Source organism: Elaeis guineensis, chromosome 10 (genome assembly GCF_000442705.2).
Source record: "Elaeis guineensis isolate ETL-2024a chromosome 10, EG11, whole genome shotgun sequence".
Taxonomy (NCBI): Eukaryota; Viridiplantae; Streptophyta; class Magnoliopsida; order Arecales; family Arecaceae; genus Elaeis; species Elaeis guineensis.
The window spans coordinates 17,712,196-17,734,589 of record NC_026002.2 but is presented as its reverse complement, the minus strand read 5'-3'; the positions used below and the strand labels follow the sequence as shown (position 1 = coordinate 17,734,589).

At 36.1% G+C, this 22,394-nt stretch overlaps 2 protein-coding genes across 3 annotated transcripts; both read right to left on the bottom strand.

The window, feature by feature from the left end:
• Positions 1-3,358: 3,358 nt before the first annotated feature.
• LOC140851998 (uncharacterized protein At4g06744-like) lies at positions 3,359-5,488 on the bottom strand. Its single transcript, XM_073244548.1, is given in 4 exon segments — positions 3,359-4,302; positions 4,305-4,766; positions 4,769-4,856; positions 4,859-5,488. Coding segments are annotated over 4 exon segments (1,389 nt in total). The 5' UTR covers positions 5,057-5,488; the 3' UTR covers positions 3,359-3,661.
• A 2,548-nt stretch (positions 5,489-8,036) lies between these two features.
• On the bottom strand, positions 8,037-21,296 carry LOC105052913 (homoarginine-6-hydroxylase 2-ODD-233). Of its 2 annotated transcripts, XM_073244498.1 has the most exons (12): positions 21,092-21,296; positions 16,277-16,392; positions 13,702-13,820; positions 13,536-13,599; positions 13,328-13,395; positions 12,147-12,205; positions 11,891-12,050; positions 11,738-11,757; positions 11,483-11,529; positions 8,524-8,604; positions 8,355-8,444; positions 8,037-8,272 (listed from the first exon to the last, which is right to left on the bottom strand). In XM_073244498.1, exons 1-12 carry the CDS (start codon positions 21,123-21,125, stop codon positions 8,144-8,146), a joined length of 987 nt encoding a protein of 328 aa, XP_073100599.1. In that variant the 5' UTR covers positions 21,126-21,296; the 3' UTR covers positions 8,037-8,143. The 2 variants fall into 2 exon arrangements, with proteins under 2 accessions (XP_073100599.1, XP_073100600.1); XM_073244499.1 differs by lacking the exon at positions 16,277-16,392 and having other exon boundaries at positions 21,092-21,278.
• Between the last annotated feature and the right edge of the window lie 1,098 nt (positions 21,297-22,394).

Here is a 22,394-nt window from a genome sequence, read left to right as displayed (position 1 = left end):
CTTCTCACTAGGAGGGAACATGAGCAAGAGGCTAGGAATAACACATGGGGTTTAATTCAAAATGGCTTTATTTCTCTTACTACTGCTCTCTTCAGATGGAAGCGTCTGGTTGGTTTGGTTTAGCCATCTGCATATCAGGTCCAATAACTTGGTTGGAACTCAAGCTGTTAAATGAATGGATGGTTGTTTTCTTCTTGCCATAATGCCAGGGGATGGGAGTATTCTGACCCCACTCTTTCTAATCGCTTGATGCTCTTATGTAGACTTTACAATCAATCAGTTATGCATGAGATGTATGATAACTTGCATATCACTTTGGCACAAGCATCAACTCAGTCCCTGTAACTTATATTAGTATGTGACTAATGTTGCTTCATTGGACCGTAAAAATGGTTAGATGAGTTTCATCAAAAAAAAAAAAAAAAAAAAAGGAGGTTTGATGAGTGTTAGATCTCTCATTCATTGGATTGTTAAAATGGTCTGATGAGTAGATCTCCCATTTGAGAACAACTGATGGAGAGGACATCTTATCATTCTCATCCAAGTAACACCATTATGAAGGATCATGCCTCCTGGTTAGCAGTGACACCCACTTCACTTTACAGCAAGTGTTTCAGATCCCTCTCTAGGGCTCTCAGGTTCTTGTTAATTATCTTTAATTTAAAAACGAACTCCAGATAAATGCCAGATGAAAAATTATATATTGCATGCTATCATTTTATGATGCAAATATTTTTATGATATAATTAGCTAGTCGATTTGTATGTCTTTAGTGTGGTTTGTTTTAGAATTAGTATGGCCTGAAAATTCTAATGGAAGATAATTAATATTATATCTAATCAGATCCAACTTGAATAGAATTGGATTAGGTATAGATTCTTTTTTAAAAAAAAAAAAAAAACTGGAGTCAAATATTGTGGCTCATCCCTGATCCAGCCCAACTCACTTTACAGCCTTAGTAGCAAGGCTGCACCACTTTAAGTTGCCGTCAGAGGGATTTCACTCTTCTCAATTCTGAAATGGTTAGCGTCCGTCCATTAGTTTCTTCTTGTTCGGCTATAGAGAATTTGCAATCTATTTTGATTTATTTCAGGGTTTCACTGAAGCAGAATATTATATTTGCTCTTGAAAAAGAATAAAATGGAATATTTTATTGTGATACACGTTTCACCATTATGAGGGTTGTGGGCTCGTGGCTTCGGGTAGCAGTGAAACTCCTAGACAAGGCATGGGTGCTGCATTCAGATTTGTGGGGAATTCCAGGAACCAGAGCATTTAATGCCGATGCAGGATAATGCACCATCTACGTCCGCTGCCCATTTTATTAGAGGCAAATGGAATTTTGAACAGCTAAATAGCTATAGCCCCTTAAAAAGTTAGGTTTTGGTACACTAAATTTTATTGAAAGCAGCTGATTAACTTCTAAGCATTCGTTTCATTTGTAAAAAAAAAATTTTAAAAATTATTTTTTAAAATAAAATTTTAATATATTTAATTGACTATAAAAAATAATTATTATTAAAAACAGCTTATATTTAAATCAACATCTATTTTTTTAAAAAATTATATAAAATATCAACTATATCCTTAGTTGATATAAAACCATACATTTTACTCATAAACTTTATAAATATTAAAATAATATTTATTATTAATATAAATATAATATAATATATTATAATATAATATTAGATCATAATAATTTATTGTATTAATATAATACTATACATTAATATTATATTAATATAATATAAATATTAATATAATATATTATTAATATAGATATAAATATAATATAATATTATAAAAATTATATTAATATAAATATTAAAATATAATAAATATTAATATTATATTTATATGAATATTAAGATAATATTAAGATAATATTATATTATTATTCAGTATTTCATCCTAATTATCCATTGATATTTTAGTAAATTTTAGCTATGAATCTTAAAAGGATATTTTAGGAAAAAAATATCACTACTTTCATGTCACAGGAAATGTCAAAATTCATTTCCTCCATAAATTTTTATTTTTCATAAAATATGAAAAATAATTTTTCATAGGAAATACTTTTTTCACTCTTTCTTTTCTTAAAACTCCAATCAAATACGAAGCTCTTTCTTTACTTCCTAGAAAGTGCCTTTTCCTCTTTCACTTCCTGTCAACCAAACGAGTCCTAAATCTTTCATCCGAAAATTATGACGAAGATTAGAAAACTTGCAAAATGGTTGGTGGACAATTTCGTGGGAAAGGCACCACCCATAACTCACATTCACAACCATATTTTTTTCCATTTTGCTTCCTTGTTATGGTGTACTTGTACAATAGATAAGGTAACCAGCAATGCAGATAAGATGCCATGCTCCTTCAAAAAATTAACAATGTTTCGTGTAAGGCTTAGGTCAATCAGAAACCAACATGGTGAGCTTTGAGTTTGGACAATTCTCTGACAGATTTTTAATGAACGGTTAACATATATGATATCATTTTTTCAACAACATTTTTCTGATATATATATATATATATACAAAAGAAATCTAGAAGGATCATTATTCAAGTCGGGGAGCAGCGACACCTTTTCCAGCTAACCATTTGCGGCCTTAAATTCTTCTTAAGAATGCCTTAAAAATGGAAACCCAGCAGCATGGCAGCATAGTTTTTTTTAATAAAACATCATTTATGGTGTCATTAGTGCACCACATTAATGAGCATGTGATGCTGTCCTATTGTGCATTGCACTGACCATCCAGCAAACAACTCACAAATAGACACGAACTGTATACAGGGATCATGAAAAAAATATTCATTTTCATTGCAACAGTAATATTACGTTAACTAATCAATGAAAACCTTTACATTTCATCGATTATGGAGTATTACATTAATTTTTATAGATAATATCTCATACTATCCCATATATATCATCTATTTTCAATTTTCACTAGTTTGTTATAATGATGATGTGATATTACAGTTGCAATGAATATTTTTTCTAGATATGATATGTATTGTTTGCTAGTCATCCATTATATAATGAATCGTTAGCAGGATAGACTATATATATTATGGTGCACCATGCACATCACAAAGAGCCGATTTCCTGGCTGCGACCTAAACCCCTTTTTGTGGTCCAAACCAGTGATCGACCACCCTTAACCAAATTAATTAAAGCTTGACTCCCCCACCCGTCCTCAGCCATGCTCGGGTAAGAACCATGAGTTAACCACTGCCTTTTTGGTATTTTGACCGCGAGTGCAACTGCGCAATAAATCTGGTTGGCATGGTAACATTGCCGCCCCCACCAAAAAAAAAGAACAAAAAGAGCACGAATATTTATTTGATCTGCGACTTTGTACTCATCATCTAAAATTTGCTGATACATAAATCTCGGTCGAATTCGATACTTCTTTAAAAAGATCAAGCTCGGTTCATCATTTCGCTCCATATTTTCCTTGCCTCTTTTGAAAAAGAAGTCACAGAAAACTTGGATCGAGCTCATTTTATTGATGGAATTGCTTCATCCTACTACCACATACATTCAGAATATTATCGGGCCTTACTAATTAAGGCATAATACAAGTTAGAGACAGAATGAATTCAGAAAGGCAGACAGAAAATTACCGATAATTAATCTACTAATAAGAGAGATATTTCAGGGCCCATGACCGTTATGGAGTGCAGAGTAGCCGGAATACCGGGACGCCGGAGCCTTATCCCGGTCTCCATCCACCCCCGCCACCATCGCCGCCGCGGACTGGACTCCTCCGCCGTGCACCCAAGGTATGTGGCAAGGAATGTAAGGCGAGACGGGGCAGTACTTTCGTTGCTTTAAAAACCAGCCGCATTCCTCCGGCGACCTCTGGTTCGGCAACCACGGGATGCAGTTGCGCCGGACGTCGAGAATTCCCCTCTCTATCAGCTTCCAGCAGCTCTTCCCCAGCGAGGTGAAGTAGTTGCTGGAGAGCGACAAGTTGGCGAGCTTCCCGAAATCGGCCAGCAGGCACACCACGTCGGGCACCTCCCCGTAGAGCAAATTCTGGGCCAAGTTAAGCTGCTCCACCTTCATCAAACACCCGAAGGAGAGCGGTATCGGGCCGGTGATCTGGTTGGTCCCGGCGTCGAACACCGTGGCCTTGCTCAGCAGCCCAATTTCGTGGGGGAGACAACCCGAGAGCAGGTTGTTGAGGAAGAGCACTTCGATGAGCGTATTGCAGGCTTGGCCGATGGAGCTCGGAATGGGGCCGGTGAAGCGGTTGTTGGCGAGGGTGAGGTAGGCGGCGGTGGTGCGGCCGAGTTCGGCGGGAGGGGCTGGTTCAGGTTGTTGTTGTTGATGAAGAGGACGTCGAGTTTGATGTCGAAGACGCCGGGCGGGACGCAGCCGGAGAACTGGTTGAAGCGGAGGTCGAGGAAGGTGAGGTTGGCGAGGGGGAGGACGGTGGTGGGGAAGGAGCCCATCAAGATGTTGTTGCTGAGGTCGAGCTCGTAGAAGAAGGGGAGTTTGGTGAGGTCGGGGACGGTGCCGGAGAAGTTGTTGGAGTTGGCGTGGAAGATGGCGAGGTCGGGCATCTGGTCGACGAAGCCATTGATGGTGGGGGCGGCGAGATTGTAGCCGTTGAAGTCGATGGAGGCGACGTTGCGCATCGTGGTGCGGCTTGGAGGGATGCCGCAGAAGAAGCCATTGTAGGTGCTGCAGATGTTATAGCCTTGCCAAGAATTGGTGATTCCTTGGGGGTCGCAAGTGATGGTGGACTTGAATTTTGGATGACCTTGTAGGCTCTGTACAGGAGGATGTTCTCGAAGTCGCATGGCTGCGGCCCGGACGACGGAGGGAGCAGCTGGGCGGGGATTCTGGAGGGGGAGAGCCGCCGCCGCCGCCGCCGATGCCGATGCCGATGCCGATGCCGATTTCAATGGCTTCCCGCCTGTTTCTGTGAGGTAATGTCGGCAGGGTGTTGTTGGACAAACTTAGGACATTGGGTAGCAGCAGCAGTGATGTGAAGAAGGTAAGGAATTGTACAGAAGAATAGCTGATCCTGCTGCCTCCCATATCTCAGTTGCTGGCACTGGCAACTAAACACCAGTCCAAGTCGAATTAGAAAAGTGAAGTATTTCAGAAAAGATCTAAATACCGGGCTTTAGATGCGGATAGGGAGAGTGTATCTAACACCGGGTCTTAGCTAGAGAGGGTGTCCGTGAGTCAGATCAGAAATGTGATATATTGGAAGACAGTCTCAAAGTAGGCTTTGGATGGGGGGGAGAGTGTGCAGTCGTGAATGCAAGTGAGACCAATATTTGGAGAGATTTATAACAGTGTTTGTCGGTGACTGAATAATGTGACTAGGTGCAACAATGGATATTTGGCTGCTAAGACTGGAAGATTTGCGAAGAAAAGTTAACAAGTTATTATTGATCGTGGCCTTCTTAATTCTGGACTTGGTGATCGGTAGGAGGAGCCCTGGCCCTCTGAACGCTCCCACTGCTCTCCCTACTCACGAGCTTGTTTCTTTGTTAGCTCTCTTTTTCCTCTTTTGCTGTACGAACCTTTCGGGCGCTCACATGAGCACAAGAATAGACGTAGACAGGTTGGTGGTGTGCTCACGTCTCGTCAGATCGCGTCAACCAAGTTAATACGCTCATCATGTCCCCTATCTTTTTCGGTTCACGAGAAATTATTGAAAAGAGTTCACGTGAATCACAAATTTGGCGGGCCTTGGTCCCAACCCCAGGCTTAATTAGTTAATTTGGTTGGTTGCATGGGGGAAGTCTGGATGTTGAAAACCATTGAAGACTGAAATCTTGTAGCCTTTAAGCATGAACCGATGCTCTCTTTATTTTGCTCAAATAATGTACTCAGAGAAAAAAACAGTCTATTTGAAACTTGTCAGAATAATAGTATGAACCATGATAATGTAATTACGTATGGAATTAAAATTGCATACGTGAATGGGCTCCCCCCCAATTGTGGGATCCATCGGTTGGAGAAAAGAGTGACGGATTCTGGGTTCTCTCAGATGATGATTAGAGTCCCACTTGATAAGAGTGAAGGATTGTGGGTTCTCTCAGATGATGATTAGAGTCCCACTTGAAAAGGTGATCATATGTCACACCGAACGTATCAATAGTCGTTGACATTTATTATTTTTAAATATCCAATAGTAGATTAATATGATGGTTGCCAGCTTTCTATCCCCTCTCTAATAGATGGATGATACACCGAACTTGTGATACATTGTCCCATCCAAGACAAATACAAGTGACATGATTAGAGCAAGGTAGCAGTACGTTGTTGATCTGTTGCATGGATCACACACACACACACACACACACACTCCAGCCATACCCATTTATGCAAACAAACTACTAGTTAATTTGGATCCAAAAAACTATACCACAAGACAACTTCCGTGCAACTTCATCTCCCCCTGGTAAGATTGCATCGTTCTTAAAGTTTTTTGTGATTCTAAATCATTAGATCGAAGCCTAATAAAACCTTGAGGTCGGACAAACTGCATGGAGTTGAAGAGCTCCAGGGATGTTTGAGCGTGACTCACACATGTTCGGAGTAGCTATGATTCTTTGACAGGGAAATTGTAACCATGCCAATTTCTCTGCATCTATGTATTCAAGTTGTATGGTGGTCCTCGAAGAGCGATCCATTATTAGCTCAATCGTACGTTTTGACATTTGTCACTGGTTTGTCCCATGCTTTGCCAACCATGAGAAGATAATCCCCAGAGACAATACGGTTGTCTCTCAGCTACAATGTATCCAATGTGACAGCATAGATACGTTTTGAGCCTTTTAAAGCCTCTCCCAAGTTTCTTCGGAGATATTCATCTCATTCGGCATACAACTAGGACCGTTACCCTTTTAATTTATTTAGCTATTTACTGGGGCAGTAGTCCCGAGGCTCTCCCTGGTCCTCGGACTAAAGGATTTGACGTTCAATTATTTGAAGGTTAGAGGACACTGACCTTTCCAATAAGGTGGGTATGGAATTTTCCTGCACCAGCTAGTTTGTACCTATATGACCTGAAGAAAGTTTTCTTCATTTCTCCTCCTTTTTATTTATTTTATATATATATATATATTTTTTGTTACACTACCACCGTCTAAAGCTTCAGTGTACAAAGTACTAAGAAATATAAAGTGGGAAGGATGATGGCATTTTTATTTTGCGAACTTGGATATTTAAGACGCAAACAGTCTTTAACCCAGTTGTTGCATCCCTCTTTTATCCAAAGGAAGTTCCACATTCAGATCCAAGTAGTAGTTTTTGGATCATGGCACTGTTGGATTTTAGATCCATCAATCCACAGTATCAGGGTATTTAATTTTTGAATCTATCAATGTTCATTCTTATTTGAACCAAGCTTAGATAAATGAAGCTTTAATTCAAGCTCGAACCTTGAACTGATGCCTAGCTTGATTTAAGATTTTCAAAGTTGATTTTTTCTTTTGTACATATATGTATATATAAGGCATTTTGGCCCACAAATCAAACAGATTAATTGTTTAGTTTAAGCTGACTACAATAGAACAAGAAGAGGGGATTTGAGTACACTAACATTTGAATGCAAGTAAGTCAATATCAACCAACATGATTGGAATAGACGAAGAATGCTAGCTGGCATGCAAATGAAGGTATCATGACCTCTTGGTGTCACAGGGTTGCACCATTCCGTGGAGACCGAGATCCGGCATCTCAATTGCCCCACCACACACACATTTTTTGGACTTATTTCAGTCATCAGCTGCAGTTCAGATTCCACATAATATTTTACTTGTAGTCTCATAAAATCAACCATACAAACGAATGTCGTTATGGAAGAAAAAGTATGCTAGAAGAAAGACTGTAAAATTTCCAGCCCAATGCAAAACCACTTTTCTAAATAATCTGCATTACCAATTCTATGATTACATCAGTAAAATCAATGGTTGCATCATTGATGGAATTGGATTCATCCAAAGCTTCTAGACTAGGAAGAGTAGAGAAACACAAGGGAGAAAATAAAGATATTAGGATATAGAAAACATTATTCCATTAATAAATGGACAAACTCAAGCACCATAGCTCATTATTAAACAAGTCTAAAGTATTTTAACATTTGAAGAATGTAACTGTAACAACCCACTACATAACAAAGTTGGTTAGGACCTTTTGAGCTAAATGCTCTCCATAAACAGCCTCTTCATACTTTGCGATTCCACCTGTCTTTTGCTTACAAAAATCTACCGGCATTATGCATGTATCAAAATTTGGCTGTTCACGTCATAAGTATGCATTAGGAAGCGAACATGAGGAAAAAAAAAGGACAGAGGAGACAGTAGATTGATTGCAATACCTCATAAAAGAATGCAACAGAAACACGATACTTTGGAGAGTTGTTAACCACCCTATGTAGAGTTGACTCATATAATCCATTAGACCAGATCTAGAAACCATGAAAATGCTGAATCTTTTCTCTAAAGAAATTAAAGAAGAATATCAAACATGTTTGATAAAAGGCTAACCTTTAGCATATCACCGATGTTACAAACAAAAGTACCAGGGATAGGAACAGCACATATCCACTCACCAGACCGGTTTCTCACCTGCAATTAAACTCATTAACCAACAAGTAATAATATCTTGTCTAAAATAGTCAGAAGCTGATCAATCGGCAACAAAGTTCCACTGGGTATGTTGGTTTCTCATGCGCAATCCATGAAAGTAACAAGTGTATTTATTCATGGAAGCTAAAATAAGAGTTAAGCCATCAGCAATAGGGGGTATATGAGAGTATTATATCCTACCTTTTCAAATCATGCAAGTATTATAACGGACAGATAAAGGATATGATTAACTGTATAGCTTCTTCCGTATAGCTTCAAAATAGGTTTCTTACCATATATCTATAAATACAGTGCCTTTAAAATGGTAGCTACTTCTTTTTCTTCTTTTTTATAAACTATGTATAGAAGCTTGTATCACATATATTATGTATAATGCGAACTCTGGAGATGTGACGCAGGACTCCATGGATTGAAGCCTCCTTTTTTTTTTTAATTGACAGCATGGGGCCCATCCAACAGCTATCATGCCAATCATAGGACGGCCGTGATTGGAGAACCAGCCCTCTCTAGTTCATTTACTGATCGGAGAGGATCCCAACCCAAAAGGTGAAAGAGTCAAGGACAAAATATATATTTTTTTCAAGCTTATCTCACTGAAGCTATAAAGGGGTCGAGGAAAAAAAGTTGCATCCCCATTATTTGGGTCTCTCTTGGGAACAGGCCCTCAAATAAGTTTTGCTTTCAATTTTTTTAAGAAAATTGGACTTCCCAAAGCAATAAGAAAAACCATCTACTTATGTTTATTCATTTGAGAAAAATAAATCTATCCTAATCTTAAATTGAGTTTAAATAAAACTCAAACATGTGATTATGTGAGAAAAGACAATTAGGAAGAAATGGAAAAATCAGATTTCGAGCCAAACAGCTCATAATCAAATCCAGGACAAGGTAATATATATTTGTTGACCTTTGGTTCCCAGCTTATATCCATAAGACAAAATGGAGAAAATATTATCTTACCTTTTAAAATTAAACCAATCTAAAAAATAAACTATTTTAATACTTCATAATATCTGAAAAAACTGGTTCCTAGCCAATCATTTTCCCTTTACTAAAAATAGGATGCTTAGACGATAAGAAAAATATTCTAAAATATAGGACTCTTATAAAACAAGTCTAGTTTTCACCAATATGGTCCCATATATTGCATGTCTAATGAGACAAATATTTTGTTTAATTATTCAAGAAATTTACATACTATCTATAAATTTAATTATCCTTTCAAGTAGAACATTTTAAAAGACAATGACAAGATTTGAACATATAGTTGTGAAAACACAAAAATTTACAACTTGTTTTTAACTCTATAAACTGCAATTACGTACTTGCTAATTTTACTTCTCAAGACTAGCTGGGGATAAGTAATTTAAAAGCCAAATAATCACATAAATTATAGAAAATGGACCCACTTATGATCTATTATGTAATTAGCATAATCAATTTGGTTCTCATGATCCAGAGGAACATAATATCCATCATATGGATCTAAATCTTATGATCCTCCACTGATCCTGATCCAAGGATGGATTCTAGAACATTTAGTGCCATTTTGATCCAGATCATGAACTGTGAGATCTTAACAACATTGACATCAGCCACTAAAAAACAGATATTTGCATGAGAGGTGATCAACTATATGTTTTATCTTAATCAAATTCTATGTTGTCTTTTCTGAAATTGAGAAACTAACAGAAACATCAGTTGGCTCACTCATCACTCTTGGTTTGGTGTCAGTGAAGTCGTGAATCAAACTACGTAGTGATCTTGAATGTCAAAAACATACAAGCCAGTGCTTGTTACACGATTATTTTCACCAGAGAAACAGCATTCAGCAAATATCATAAAAACTTTCAGTAGAAGTGCCATGAAAAAAAAAGAAGAAGACAATATTAGCTTCTCACATGAGCAGGCATGGTTTGTGGATATATGTGGTTCCCAGTGACCAAGCATATTGGCATTAGGTGGAAGTCAAATGGCTGCCTAACTTTGTGTGTTTTATTATCCACAAAAAAGAATGTTAAATTTAATGTTGTAGACAAGCCTCACTATGATCTTTTACTTTTGTCAGAGTTATACCAAGCAATGTGTTGTTGATCGCTTTTGGTGTTTGAAGAATTAGTTGAACTTCTAGGAAATTAAAGGGGAAGCAATAATTGTTTGAATCCATTTTGATTAATAGACAGACTTGTAAGAAAAATGATATACCACAATTACAAATAAGTCTGGCCTTGCTTCAAAGAAATAATATTTTTTTAGTTGAGCTCAATCTGCATATGCATGTGCAATTTTACTATCAATGACATAACATTACAGAACAGACACCATAGAAGAACAAATAAAAGTGTTAATAATCTAGTTCCAGTACAAATTAACTATAGATTCTGATATGCTTTTCTATTTAACTTTTTTATAGTGTGGCATAACAGTTGCTATATACTATGTAATATTACTATATAATATGAAATTTTATGGTACAACTTGCTAAGCACTAGCATTTTCTATGATAGCATGTTTTAAATCTGAAATCATAACAACTTCCATAATATCTACTGTCCCTCTGCAGCGAAATACATTTATTCTATCTAAAGAATTATTCTAATTATTGAGCTAAACAATGCACTTTCCTAGTACCACTAAATTATTTTGAATAGAAAATACATCAAAACAAAGATTACATCACCAAATATATGTGGTGCTGCTCATATTGAATGTAATAGTAAAGATAATAGAAAACCTTTCAGTGAAATTCAGTGGCAGTGGAAAACCTCTCGATGAAATTCAGTGATATCTTTGAAGTTGTCAAGATTTACTGACTACACATTCAGCTAAACACTGAGGTTTACAGGACAAAGTATACCTCAAGAGCATGAATATCATCATCTTGGTTAACCAATGTTAGAAGACCTGTGAATGGCAAAAAAGTACAATGAGAATCTAGATCAACATTATGGAATAAACATGGAGATATTTACATGATCTTCAAAACTCAAGTACATAGAATACTGAGAAATGCCAGCTTATTACAAGACTAAACATAAATTTAATATAAAAAAAAAAGAGTACTTATTTCAAGTACTTTTAACCAATCATCTATTAGAGGATACCATCTTACCATAATCTGTGTGAGCTCCACTGTACTTGTTCATTTTACATATGCAGCAGAAAGCAGGAAAAAAAAAATCATTAGAAACTTAATGATCAAGAGGCATGATTTGATTCTTTCAGAACATTTTGAGCAAGCATCTAATAAACAGAATGCCGGTACCATCCTGTATCTGTACGTTGTGTCTCTGGGATATCAGATGAGACTGGATATCCAATTAGTCGCATTACCCAAAAAGGATCTCCTGCTACTGGACCTTCAAATGCATCTGCTGGCCCACCCAAGGCTAAAGCAATTCCATGCATTATCTTTCTTGAAAGATCTGCAATAATGAAATGATAGTGTTATTAGAGCACATAAACCTAGACATGATAAGTATAGAGATCAGCAAATAACAAGGTGATGATGAAAAGTAAACCTCTGAGAAGGCAGATATATTCTTCCATCAGTTCCTTGAAGTGTGAAGGATAATCAGGCCTGCAGTAGAAAAACTTAAAATCCTATTACATAGTTTAGAAAGTTTTCTCAATTTCTGGTCGATATCTTCTGTTAGCAAACATCCATTAAATTAGAATTTCCAACAGAATCTCTAAGTTTGAATTCACAATTGATAGTTGTGAGTAACTCAAATTTCCATGGAGAGTCTTTACTGCTATCTTATTCAAGCTCCAGTCACAATAGTAGCAATGTATTATATATAGGGCATAAGATAACCTACATCATTAATCTCAACATACAACATCTGCTATATTTTATAACAAAAAAAATTGATGTTTTAGAATTTTATAATGCATCAAATAGAAACAAAATAGCTAACATTGATAGTGCATCAGTGCCAAAATAAATTTTGGGCTTTTAAATGGAGATTCCACCCAATCGTCATGATTCATACATATTAAAAGACATATGGGTCAAACTGTAAAAATTCATTCATTTTGGATGCTTCCATTTAGGCTATGTTTGCTCCTAGATAAGTGTTTGAAGTGAGAATTAGTTCAGAGAACTTGAGTCCTGTTATTCATTTTTTGCAGGAAATAGGCATATTGGAAGCAAAATATTTAGGTGCTAAAAATATCATTAAATTATTATGAATAGTAATTATCGGTTAAATATTAAGGGGATGAGTGGGAGAGTGTTGAAGTAGCATAAATGCTCCATTGACCCAAACAGACCTTTGAGCACATCCCCCCTCCCCACACCACCACACACACACACACAAAAAAAAAAAAAAAAGAGGAAAAGAAAGAAAGAAAGAAGGAGAAGAAGAAGAATAAAGAAAAGCTGAATTCAAGATCAATTGTTTTTGATGAAATGCCAATTTAGATTCTGCACCTTAGAATCAGTTATAAGGAGACAGTGGTCAAATGAGGACACTTTCAATTGAACCTGAGTTACTGGGAAATGTACATGGCCTCGACAAGTTAAATCAAAACATCTATCTTAATATTTAAAAATATTCATTTTGTGACCACTCAATCTGGTGGTATTTATAAGCAAATCGGGAAAGTGAATCTTCAAGCAGTGGTTTTACTAAAAAAGATAAAAAGCAAGAAGATATATTTGTAATCAAAGAAAATATACTTCTCAGAAACCACATACCATAAATTGGATCCTTCTAAAGGTTTGCCAAGAGTTCCATATGTTCCAGGCTCAATATCCCTATAGCACTACAAAAGTGAAATTCCATCCACAAATTGGTCAAAGGTTCTTTACATAAAGAATAAGAAAAATCAAATTGAATGTACTTATAGATATAAATGAATATATAGTGCTTATAGAGACGCACATAATGCAAAGCCCTACTTACATCAATAGCTTCATGCATGTCAGGCTTTCCCTTGGTTACATTTTCCCCAATCCTTTGATATCCTCTGATTATGAAAATTAGATAGCCAGTTTAAGGTGGAGCAGTAAAATGGGGAAAATGTCCTTATTTCAAAAAAATACAAAATAATGAATGAACTTAACCATACCTATATCCACTTGCTGGTGTCATCTTAATCTTTAATTTATCCTCATAAGGAAGACCAAAGAATTTGTGAGCGATATCTCTAACTTCTTTAACCAATGAATCAGCTATACCATGATCCTTCTGTTCAAGATAAAAAGCATACAAATGGACAGAAGAATTAGTATGAACTCTAGTGACAAATATCCACTCTCCTTTGGAAAAATTAATGACTGAATTTCCATATTTCTAATCCATATTTCATAGTAGAAACAAACTACTTTGCAGTATAAGCGCAATTTACCACTTTGATCTAAAGAAGAATGATATTTTAAATTCCTGTGATGATGCACCAATATGGGAAAGAAAAATGGAAGATGAATTAAAACTAGTCTCTTTTTTTCAATTTTTTTTCTTTATTGAAAGGAAGCAGTGCCACCCAGGATTGCACTAAAACTGGTTTCAGTACTATTTGATTGACCTTGTGGAGACACAAAAGAGGATCTTCAGGAGTGTATGGGTATTAGGAATGATATGTAACGACAGAATAGTGAATGCAATTGTTTACCAGAGTTTGCAAAAATGTTTACCAATGTATCTGTTGTTTCAAGTCAGTACCCTCTCTTACTTATGCACATCCTACAGAGAATGATGCACTACAAGATCTAAAACACCCAAAAGAAACATATGAAATAATTTTTCTGGACTCAGGAACATTTAGTTTAAGGTCAAGTCTACAATAGAGGTGCTGAAGCTTATGTCAAAGAATATAAAGATATAATTTAGACAAACACAAATATGTGAAAAAATTTTAATAAGATAGAAGTAGATAATGAGATTCAATTAGTTCAACTTCCACTAAATGAACACGATACTAGAGAGGTGTAGCCGCATAACATTGGATTAGCACTTTGTTCTATTCTATATTAATATTTATTATATCTTTTCCCTTTCTTTCTTTCGTAATGCTATTTCTTAGATGTCCCAATTGGAACATCAACACTGTACAGAGCAAATTCCTTCATGCAGACATGACTTCATGTGTTTCCACTCTCCATGCCTTTATAGATATTCTTATCTTTAATAAAGTACACACCTTGGTTCAGTTCATGATCCCCCTCCAGAGAGCAACAAGAAAAAGTGCACCAACCAAAAATGGGAGTGCATTAATCAGATGATGGATTACAGTCATTCATGCTTCATATGTCTTCCATACTATTTAAAATTAATTAATGAACAGTTGGTGAGAATGTATAAAATTTTATATTTATAAATAGGTAATGAAGATATTCTCCAGTAGTTTGTCCTAATATGTTTTTCTAAGGTTTACCAACCACACCAACCTACCATCCTACTATACAACTTAGTAGGGAATTCACCTAGCCCTTGTTTCATGCTTTTCTGTTGTATTATAGCTAACTCAACATCAATTGTCCTGAGCAATTATACACACATCCTCCTAAACTGTTCTTAGTGTATCTGCTGATCACCTTCTCATCTTTTCTTATTCTATCATATTTCACTAAAATTATGTTATTCTTGCTCATATTATGCCTAATTTGATATATAAGTCTGGTTTTGTCTCCTCACCTTGGCTACTATGTAGGTTTCCTTTTTGACTGCTTCAAAGCCAACTTCTCATGGAGAAAGATTTTTCAAGACTTTCAGAAAAGGAAGGGCTTTTCATATACATAGGAATTCCAATAACTCAACTGATAGGGTTAGCAAGTGCAGATGAGCTCTTTGAAGCAAAGAACTATCAAGAGGCACTGTCTTCTAATTATCTAGATTTTTCCAAAAAAGACATGATGGAGAAATTTTCTGTCGAATAACAAGTACCATAAAGCTAATATTGAGCAATGACTAAGAATTACCACCAAAATAAGGTTAGATTAATGATGATAGACAAACTACCCAAGAAGAAACTTAATCCAATCACGAAGATAGCTCCCCTGCACTGGAATTTCCAATAATGTATAACTGAAGTATATGGCAAGATTCATTGAAGATTATGACATCAAAAAAAAAAAGAAAAATGAAGATCAAGGGTTAAATAGAGAAGAATATTGGGGAAAGCCTAAGAGTTAAGATTTAAGAAAGATTTGTTACTGATAAGTAAGCTGACTAACTGGTATATGTGGAGAAGCATTGACAGGCCTGATTTGTATAGTCTGTACAAAATCAAACAGAGAATAAAAAGAGAATATATGGGGTCGGATCATCAAATACATGCTTATCATAATACATACAAGTAAGAATAGGCTATTAATCTAACTATGACCAACAACACATGAATATATCCATTTTCACCATGCTGTTCATAACTAGTTTTTCCTCTATGACCAGAGGAGGCTAAGGATATCTTAAAATTGAGGCAAGGATTCACAAATATGAGCTAACATATAAACAATTGCTTCAATAGGTCTTGGAAACCTGGTATAGTGCAATCATCATCTGCATAAACACAAGTCCACTTTTATTGTTGCCAAGATTAGATTCATCTTGTGGTCCCCGGATGTGACTCAAGTAGAAAACTGTATAAGGTTTAGTGAGTTGCTATTGACATGAAATAAGTACAAAACCATGTTAATAGGAGTTACCACATAGAAGAATCCCGCATCTTTACAAGCCTTGTCCAACATTCTTATAACTTCCCTTAATTCTGGGTCATTAACCATCTTTGGATCATCGATCTTTTCCACGAGAGGGCCAATATCTGAAATAAAAGGAGATAAAAGTTAATGATAATCATATATATATATATATATATGTATATATATATATGTATATATACATATGTATATATATATATATGTATACATACATATGTATATATATATATATGTATACATACATATGTATATATATATATGTATACATACATATGTATATATATACATATGTATATATATATATATATATAGAGAGAGAGAGAGAGGTAGACTAGGCTTCGCTCGATCGGATCCCAGCTCCCATCCAGTCGGATCCCCCTCCGTTGGATCGACGCGCATCTCAGAGCTTTTTTTAATAAGCTAACGGAGGAGTTCGGAGGGCGTTAGCTGAGCTAGCATGTTAAAAAAAAGTAGCATTCAATGGGACACGATACGATGTAAGGCCAGCGCGCGCGACCGTCATTGTCTCCTTCGCTGCCGTCTTCCGATAACCCCCCCACCCGCCTCCTCTCTTCTTCTCTCTCTCCCCCCATCCACGGCTGCCGTCTTCTGGTAACCCCCCTCCCCGCACCTCCTCTCTTCTTCTCTCTCTCTCCCCCTACCCACAGTCGCCGTCTTCCGATAACCCCCCCACCCGTGCCTCCTCTCTTCTTCTCTCTCCTGCGGTCACAGTCTCATTTCCTCCCAAGCTGAGTTCTCTATCCCGTGGCCACCATATCTTCTCCTCCCAAAACCACCACTGATCATTAGTGAATATTTTGTATAAATCCTTAACAATACTTCTTTCACCTGTTAGCTGATCTGACGTGTTAAAAAAAAAAAAAAGATACGACTGTGATGCGACGCCACCGAACCCTTACGTTGAAGGCACCTTCATGGTTGACGAAGATGCTTTTATTCACCATGAAGGCATCTTCATCGGCGTCTTCATGGGATCGGATCCAGACGCCACAGATCGCTCAGATCACCAGCAACCGTCGTTCTTTCTCCTAATTTTTAGTAAATAAACACAAACAGAAACTGCGAATAATAAACACAAACAAACTACGAATAAACACAAACACTGTACGGATAAACATAAACTGCGAATAATAAACGCAAGCTCTATGCCGATAAATAAACATAAACTCGAGGATCAAAAGTGGAGTGATCCTAGGGTCCATCCACGATAAACAAACGATAAACAACAAAAAAGGAGGATAAATACTAAGTACTACGAAAATAATCATAAACTATCGGAGAATAAACACAAACTTCAAATGATAAACAGAAACTCTGAATAATAAATACAAACTCTGTGCAGATAAACATAAATTTTTCAGGATAAATACAAACTTGGAGTTCAAAAGTTAAGTGATCCAATGATCCACCCAGGATAAAACACAAGAGAGATGATAAATACTAAGTCTTGCCCAAATAAACAAAACTATAGGAAGATAAACATAAATTCTAAATAATAAACAGAAACTGCGAATAATAAATACAAACTCCGATTGAGCTCTGGTTGGAGTTTGTGTTTATCCTCTGATCGTTTATGTTTATTTTCATAGGACTTAGTATTTATCCTCTCTTGTTGTTTGTCGTGGTGGACCCTAGGACCACTCGATGAATTTGTGTTTATCCTGGAGAGTTTCTGTTTATCGACACAGAGTTTGTATTTATTATTCACAGTTTTTATTTATGATTCGAAGTTTGTATTTATTATTCACAGTTTGTGTTTATTATTCGTATTTTGTATTTATTATTTGAAGTTTGTATTTATTATTCACAGTTTCTGTTTATTATTTAGAGTTTGTGTTTATCTTCTGATAGTTGGTGTTTATTTGAGGTAGGACTTAGTGTTTATTATTCTCTCTTTTGTATTTTATCCTAGGTGGACCATTGGATCACTCAACTTTTGAACCCCGACTTTGTATTTATCTTGAAAAATTTTTGTTTATCGACACGAAGTTTATGTTTATTATTCGTAGTTTCTGTTTATCTACACAAAGGTCCGAATTATGATCCGATTCGAAGAAACCGCATTGTGATCCTAATGAAAATTTTTGTGAGATCTATGGTAGTAGTGGAGGGTACAGACCAGTATAAATATTGTATTTATCTTGAAATATTTTTGTTTACTAGTATTTTATTATTCGCAGTTTCTGTTTATTGGTCCGGAGTGGTCTACTGTTATGAAGGAGCTTTCTTGTCCGCAAACTGCTGTCATCTATTGTTATCTCTTCACCATGACGGATTCCGAACATCTTTCAGAGCTGTGCATGGATGACCTAAAGTGGATTGGATTCGCATAAAGAAAGATTATCCTTCTTTCACATGAAAAATACAATCTTTATTCGCCTTCATGAAGGCACCTTCAGCCTTCCTGAAGATTTTTTTTATCCATGGAACAGGGGACCCATGTCCTCTTCTTTCTCCTTCGTTTATGGAACAGGGATCAATAAATCAATAAAATTTAAACCTATAAGCGGAGAGATTATCGAAAGACCTAAAACGAAGGTGCCTACATGCTCCATGAACAAAGCATGTAGGTGCCTTCATTTCAGGTTCCTTCGATAATCTCTCCAATTTTAGATTTAAATTTTGTTGATCTATTAGCTCCTGTTCCATGAACGAAGAAGAAGGAAGAAGAGAACGCAGGTCGAAGAAAAAAATTTTCAAGAAGGCACCTTCATGCATGATTGTAGATGCCTACATCTTGATTGTGGGTGCTTACATCTTGATTATGGGTACCCACAATCAAGATGTAGGCACCTACAATCATGCATTAAGGTGCTTTCCTGAAGATTTTTTTTTCACGGAACAGAGGACTCGTGTCCTCTTCTTCCTTCTTCGTTCATGAAATAAGGTTAATAAATCAACAAAATTTAAGCCTGCATGAAGGCATCTACAATTCCTATGTGTCCTCTTCTTCCTTCTTCGTGTCCTCTTCTTCCTTCTTTGTTCATGAAGGCTTCATTTCAGGTTCCTTCGTCAATCTCTCCAATTTTAAGCTTAAATTTTGTTGATTTATTAACCTTGTTCCGTGAATGAAGAAGCCGTGAATGAAGGAGGAAGAAGAGGACGTGGGTTCTCTGTTCCACGGATCCTCTGTTCCGTGGAAGTTTGTGTTTATCGCCCTAAAATTTATGTTTATTCTACAGAGTTTATGTTTATTCCAGCAGAGTTTATGTTTATTATTCAGAGTTTGTGTTTATTATTCAAAGTTTCTGTTTATAATTCTAGAGTACTTGGTGTTTATCCTACCCACGGTTGTGTTTATCCTATCCTGGATTATTTACAGTTTGTGTTCATCCCCTCAATATAAATACAAATAATGAGAAACAACAATGAGAATATAAATTTTTGAATGTAATTCATACAAAATATTTACTAATGATTAGTGGAGGATTTAGGAGGAGAGGAGATGGCAGCCGCGGGGTCGAAAACTCGACTTGAGAGGAGATGAGATGATGACTACGGGAGAGAGAGAAGAAGAGAGGAGGCACAGGTGGGGGGGTTATCGAAAGGGCGGCCATGGGTGGAGGGAGAGAGAGAAGAAGAGAGGAGGCACGGGTGGGGGGGTTTAACGGAAGACGGCGGCTGTGGGTGCGGGGGAGAGAGAGAAGAAGAGAGGAGGCGGGTGGGGGGGGTTACTGAAAGACGGCGGCGGAGGAGACGATGATGGTCACATCGCATTCTATTGAATGCTGTTTTTTTTTTTTTTTTTTTAACATGCCAGTTCAGCCAACGCCCTTCGAACTTCTCTGTTAGCTTATAAAAAAAAGCTCTGAGATATGCGCCGATCCAATGGAGGGAAATCCCATCAGATGGGAGTTGGGATCCGGTCGAGCGGAGCCTAGTCTACCTCATATATATATATATACATATACATACATATATATATATACATACATATACATACATACATATATATATACATACATATACATACATACATATATATATACATACATATACATACATACATATATATATACATACATATACATACATACATATATATATACATACATATACATACATACATATATATATACATACATATACATACATACATATATATATACATACATATACATACATACATATATATATACATACATATACATACATACATATATATATATATACATATACATACATATATATATATATACATATACATACATACATATATATATATATATATATATATATATATATATTATATATATCTACATATATAGATACACACACACATATATATATATATATATATATATATATATATATTATAGAATAACAAAAGCAAATAAAAAAACAGAAAGTGGAAGAATCTTCAAGATGATAATAATAAAATATTAGAAAAATTTCAGAACGCCGTATGTTTTCTCAAATTTATTCCTTTTCTTTTCTCGATAGAAGACCTAGGCCTCCATGCAATCAAACCTCAAAAATATATAATATGATGCAAGATATTTGCTGAAGCAAAACCCTTGGCACAAAATAAATAAATAAACAAATGAATAAGGTTTTTGTTCTTCCGTTCTAATTTTCCTATACCAAGTTCAGATTCTGCCACACATCCACTGCCTTGAATTCAAGAAAATCCAACCGAAGTTCAGTTTAATCATTATTGGAGCTAACACTCAAAAGCCTCGATCAAAGGTTATTGGGAAATCAAAATTCTAAATTTGATGGCACAGAGTGGAAGTGAGTCGGAATCAATTTAGAGAGGGAAGGGAAGGGATCTGTCCATACCTATCACCGGGATGGTTTGGAAGTCGGATGCCATCGGCGACGATAGATAGGCAGCGAGCCGTCCTTTCGGATCTTTGGGATGGAAAGAAGCAGGAGCTGGAGACCTGCGTGATTGTGATTAGGCTCGACGAAGGGATGAGTTACCTTTTTGTCTTGTAGCGGGAGAGTGAACGTTCGCAGGAGTGTGCCGGTCTCGTTTATTTCCGCACCCTTGACGTGTGAAGAAAAGAAAAGAAAAGAAAAAATCTCTCTTAGGTGCATATATATTATTTTTAGTATTTTTATATATGTGCTTATAATGAAAATAAATCTGAAGATAAAAATGTATCGTAATAAATTTTATAAATATATCCTTAAAAATTTGAAGGTTCCATGGAAATCTCAAAAAATATACTACAGCAATATCTTAATAAAAAAAAATACAGCAATAGATTTTGGAAATACATATTAATAATTTTTTTAATATTCTGTGATGATTTTTTAAGCATTTAACGGTATGATCTTGGAGATGTCTTTGAAGATTTACACTATCTAACTAGACTAATAATATCTTCTTAAAATAAAGAATCGAAATAAGATTCATAGGCCAACCCTAGGGTGATAAAAATTGATTTGACCAGAGAATCCAATCAAACATAATCATGTTTAAATTTGTGGTTTGATTTAGGTTAGATATAACTTAGAGTTCTCGACCTAAATTTTGAGTAGGTTGGGTACAGGTCAATCAAAACTCGGCTCATGAAGGTAGAACTTTTGTATGAATTCAATCATTAGAAATACAATCAAGATCCTCTGTGGTGTGGCCCATGCACCATAAAGTACTGCGTTTCTGAATGGCTGCCATCAAAAAATAGATGGCCATCAAATATTGTATGCCATGTATAATACAATATGTACTTATGGATTGTCTTATTCCATAGCTGTCCATTTCTTGATGATCGCCATTTGTGGCTGCACAGAACTTTATGATGCCATATGCACTTTGCAGGACCACTACTCAAGTAATCTCTTTCTAAGGTGAAGATAAGGGGTTAAGTTTTTACTCTTTTTCTCACTTTTTTATGGGGTGAAGGCAAGAGGTTAAGTTTCTATTCTTTTCTCTCAATTTTATATGGTAATTCATAATTAGGTAGGGTATGAGTGGGACCATGTAAAGTAGGATGATTGGGTGATGGATGTTCACCCATCAGTGAGAATAGATCAGAAAGTCGTAATCAAGTAATAGGCTTGGTCGGTCATGATCGAGGTTGCATATGTTATTATCCTCAAACTTGAATTAAGTCAAGCTCGACCCAACCCCACC

Excerpts from the sequence above, each read along its gene's own strand:
- LOC105052913 (XM_073244498.1), bottom strand. The coding sequence starts at position 21,125 with ATGGCATCCGACTTCCAAACCATCCCGGTGATAG. Across the intron at positions 13,600-13,701 it reads ACACCAGCAAGTGGATATAG|AGGATATCAAAGGATTGGGG; the intron begins GTATGGTTAAGT and ends TTTCATAATCAG. Across the intron at positions 11,758-11,890 it reads CAACGTACAGATACAGGATG|TGGAGCTCACACAGATTATG; the intron begins GTACCGGCATTC and ends GAACAAGTACAG.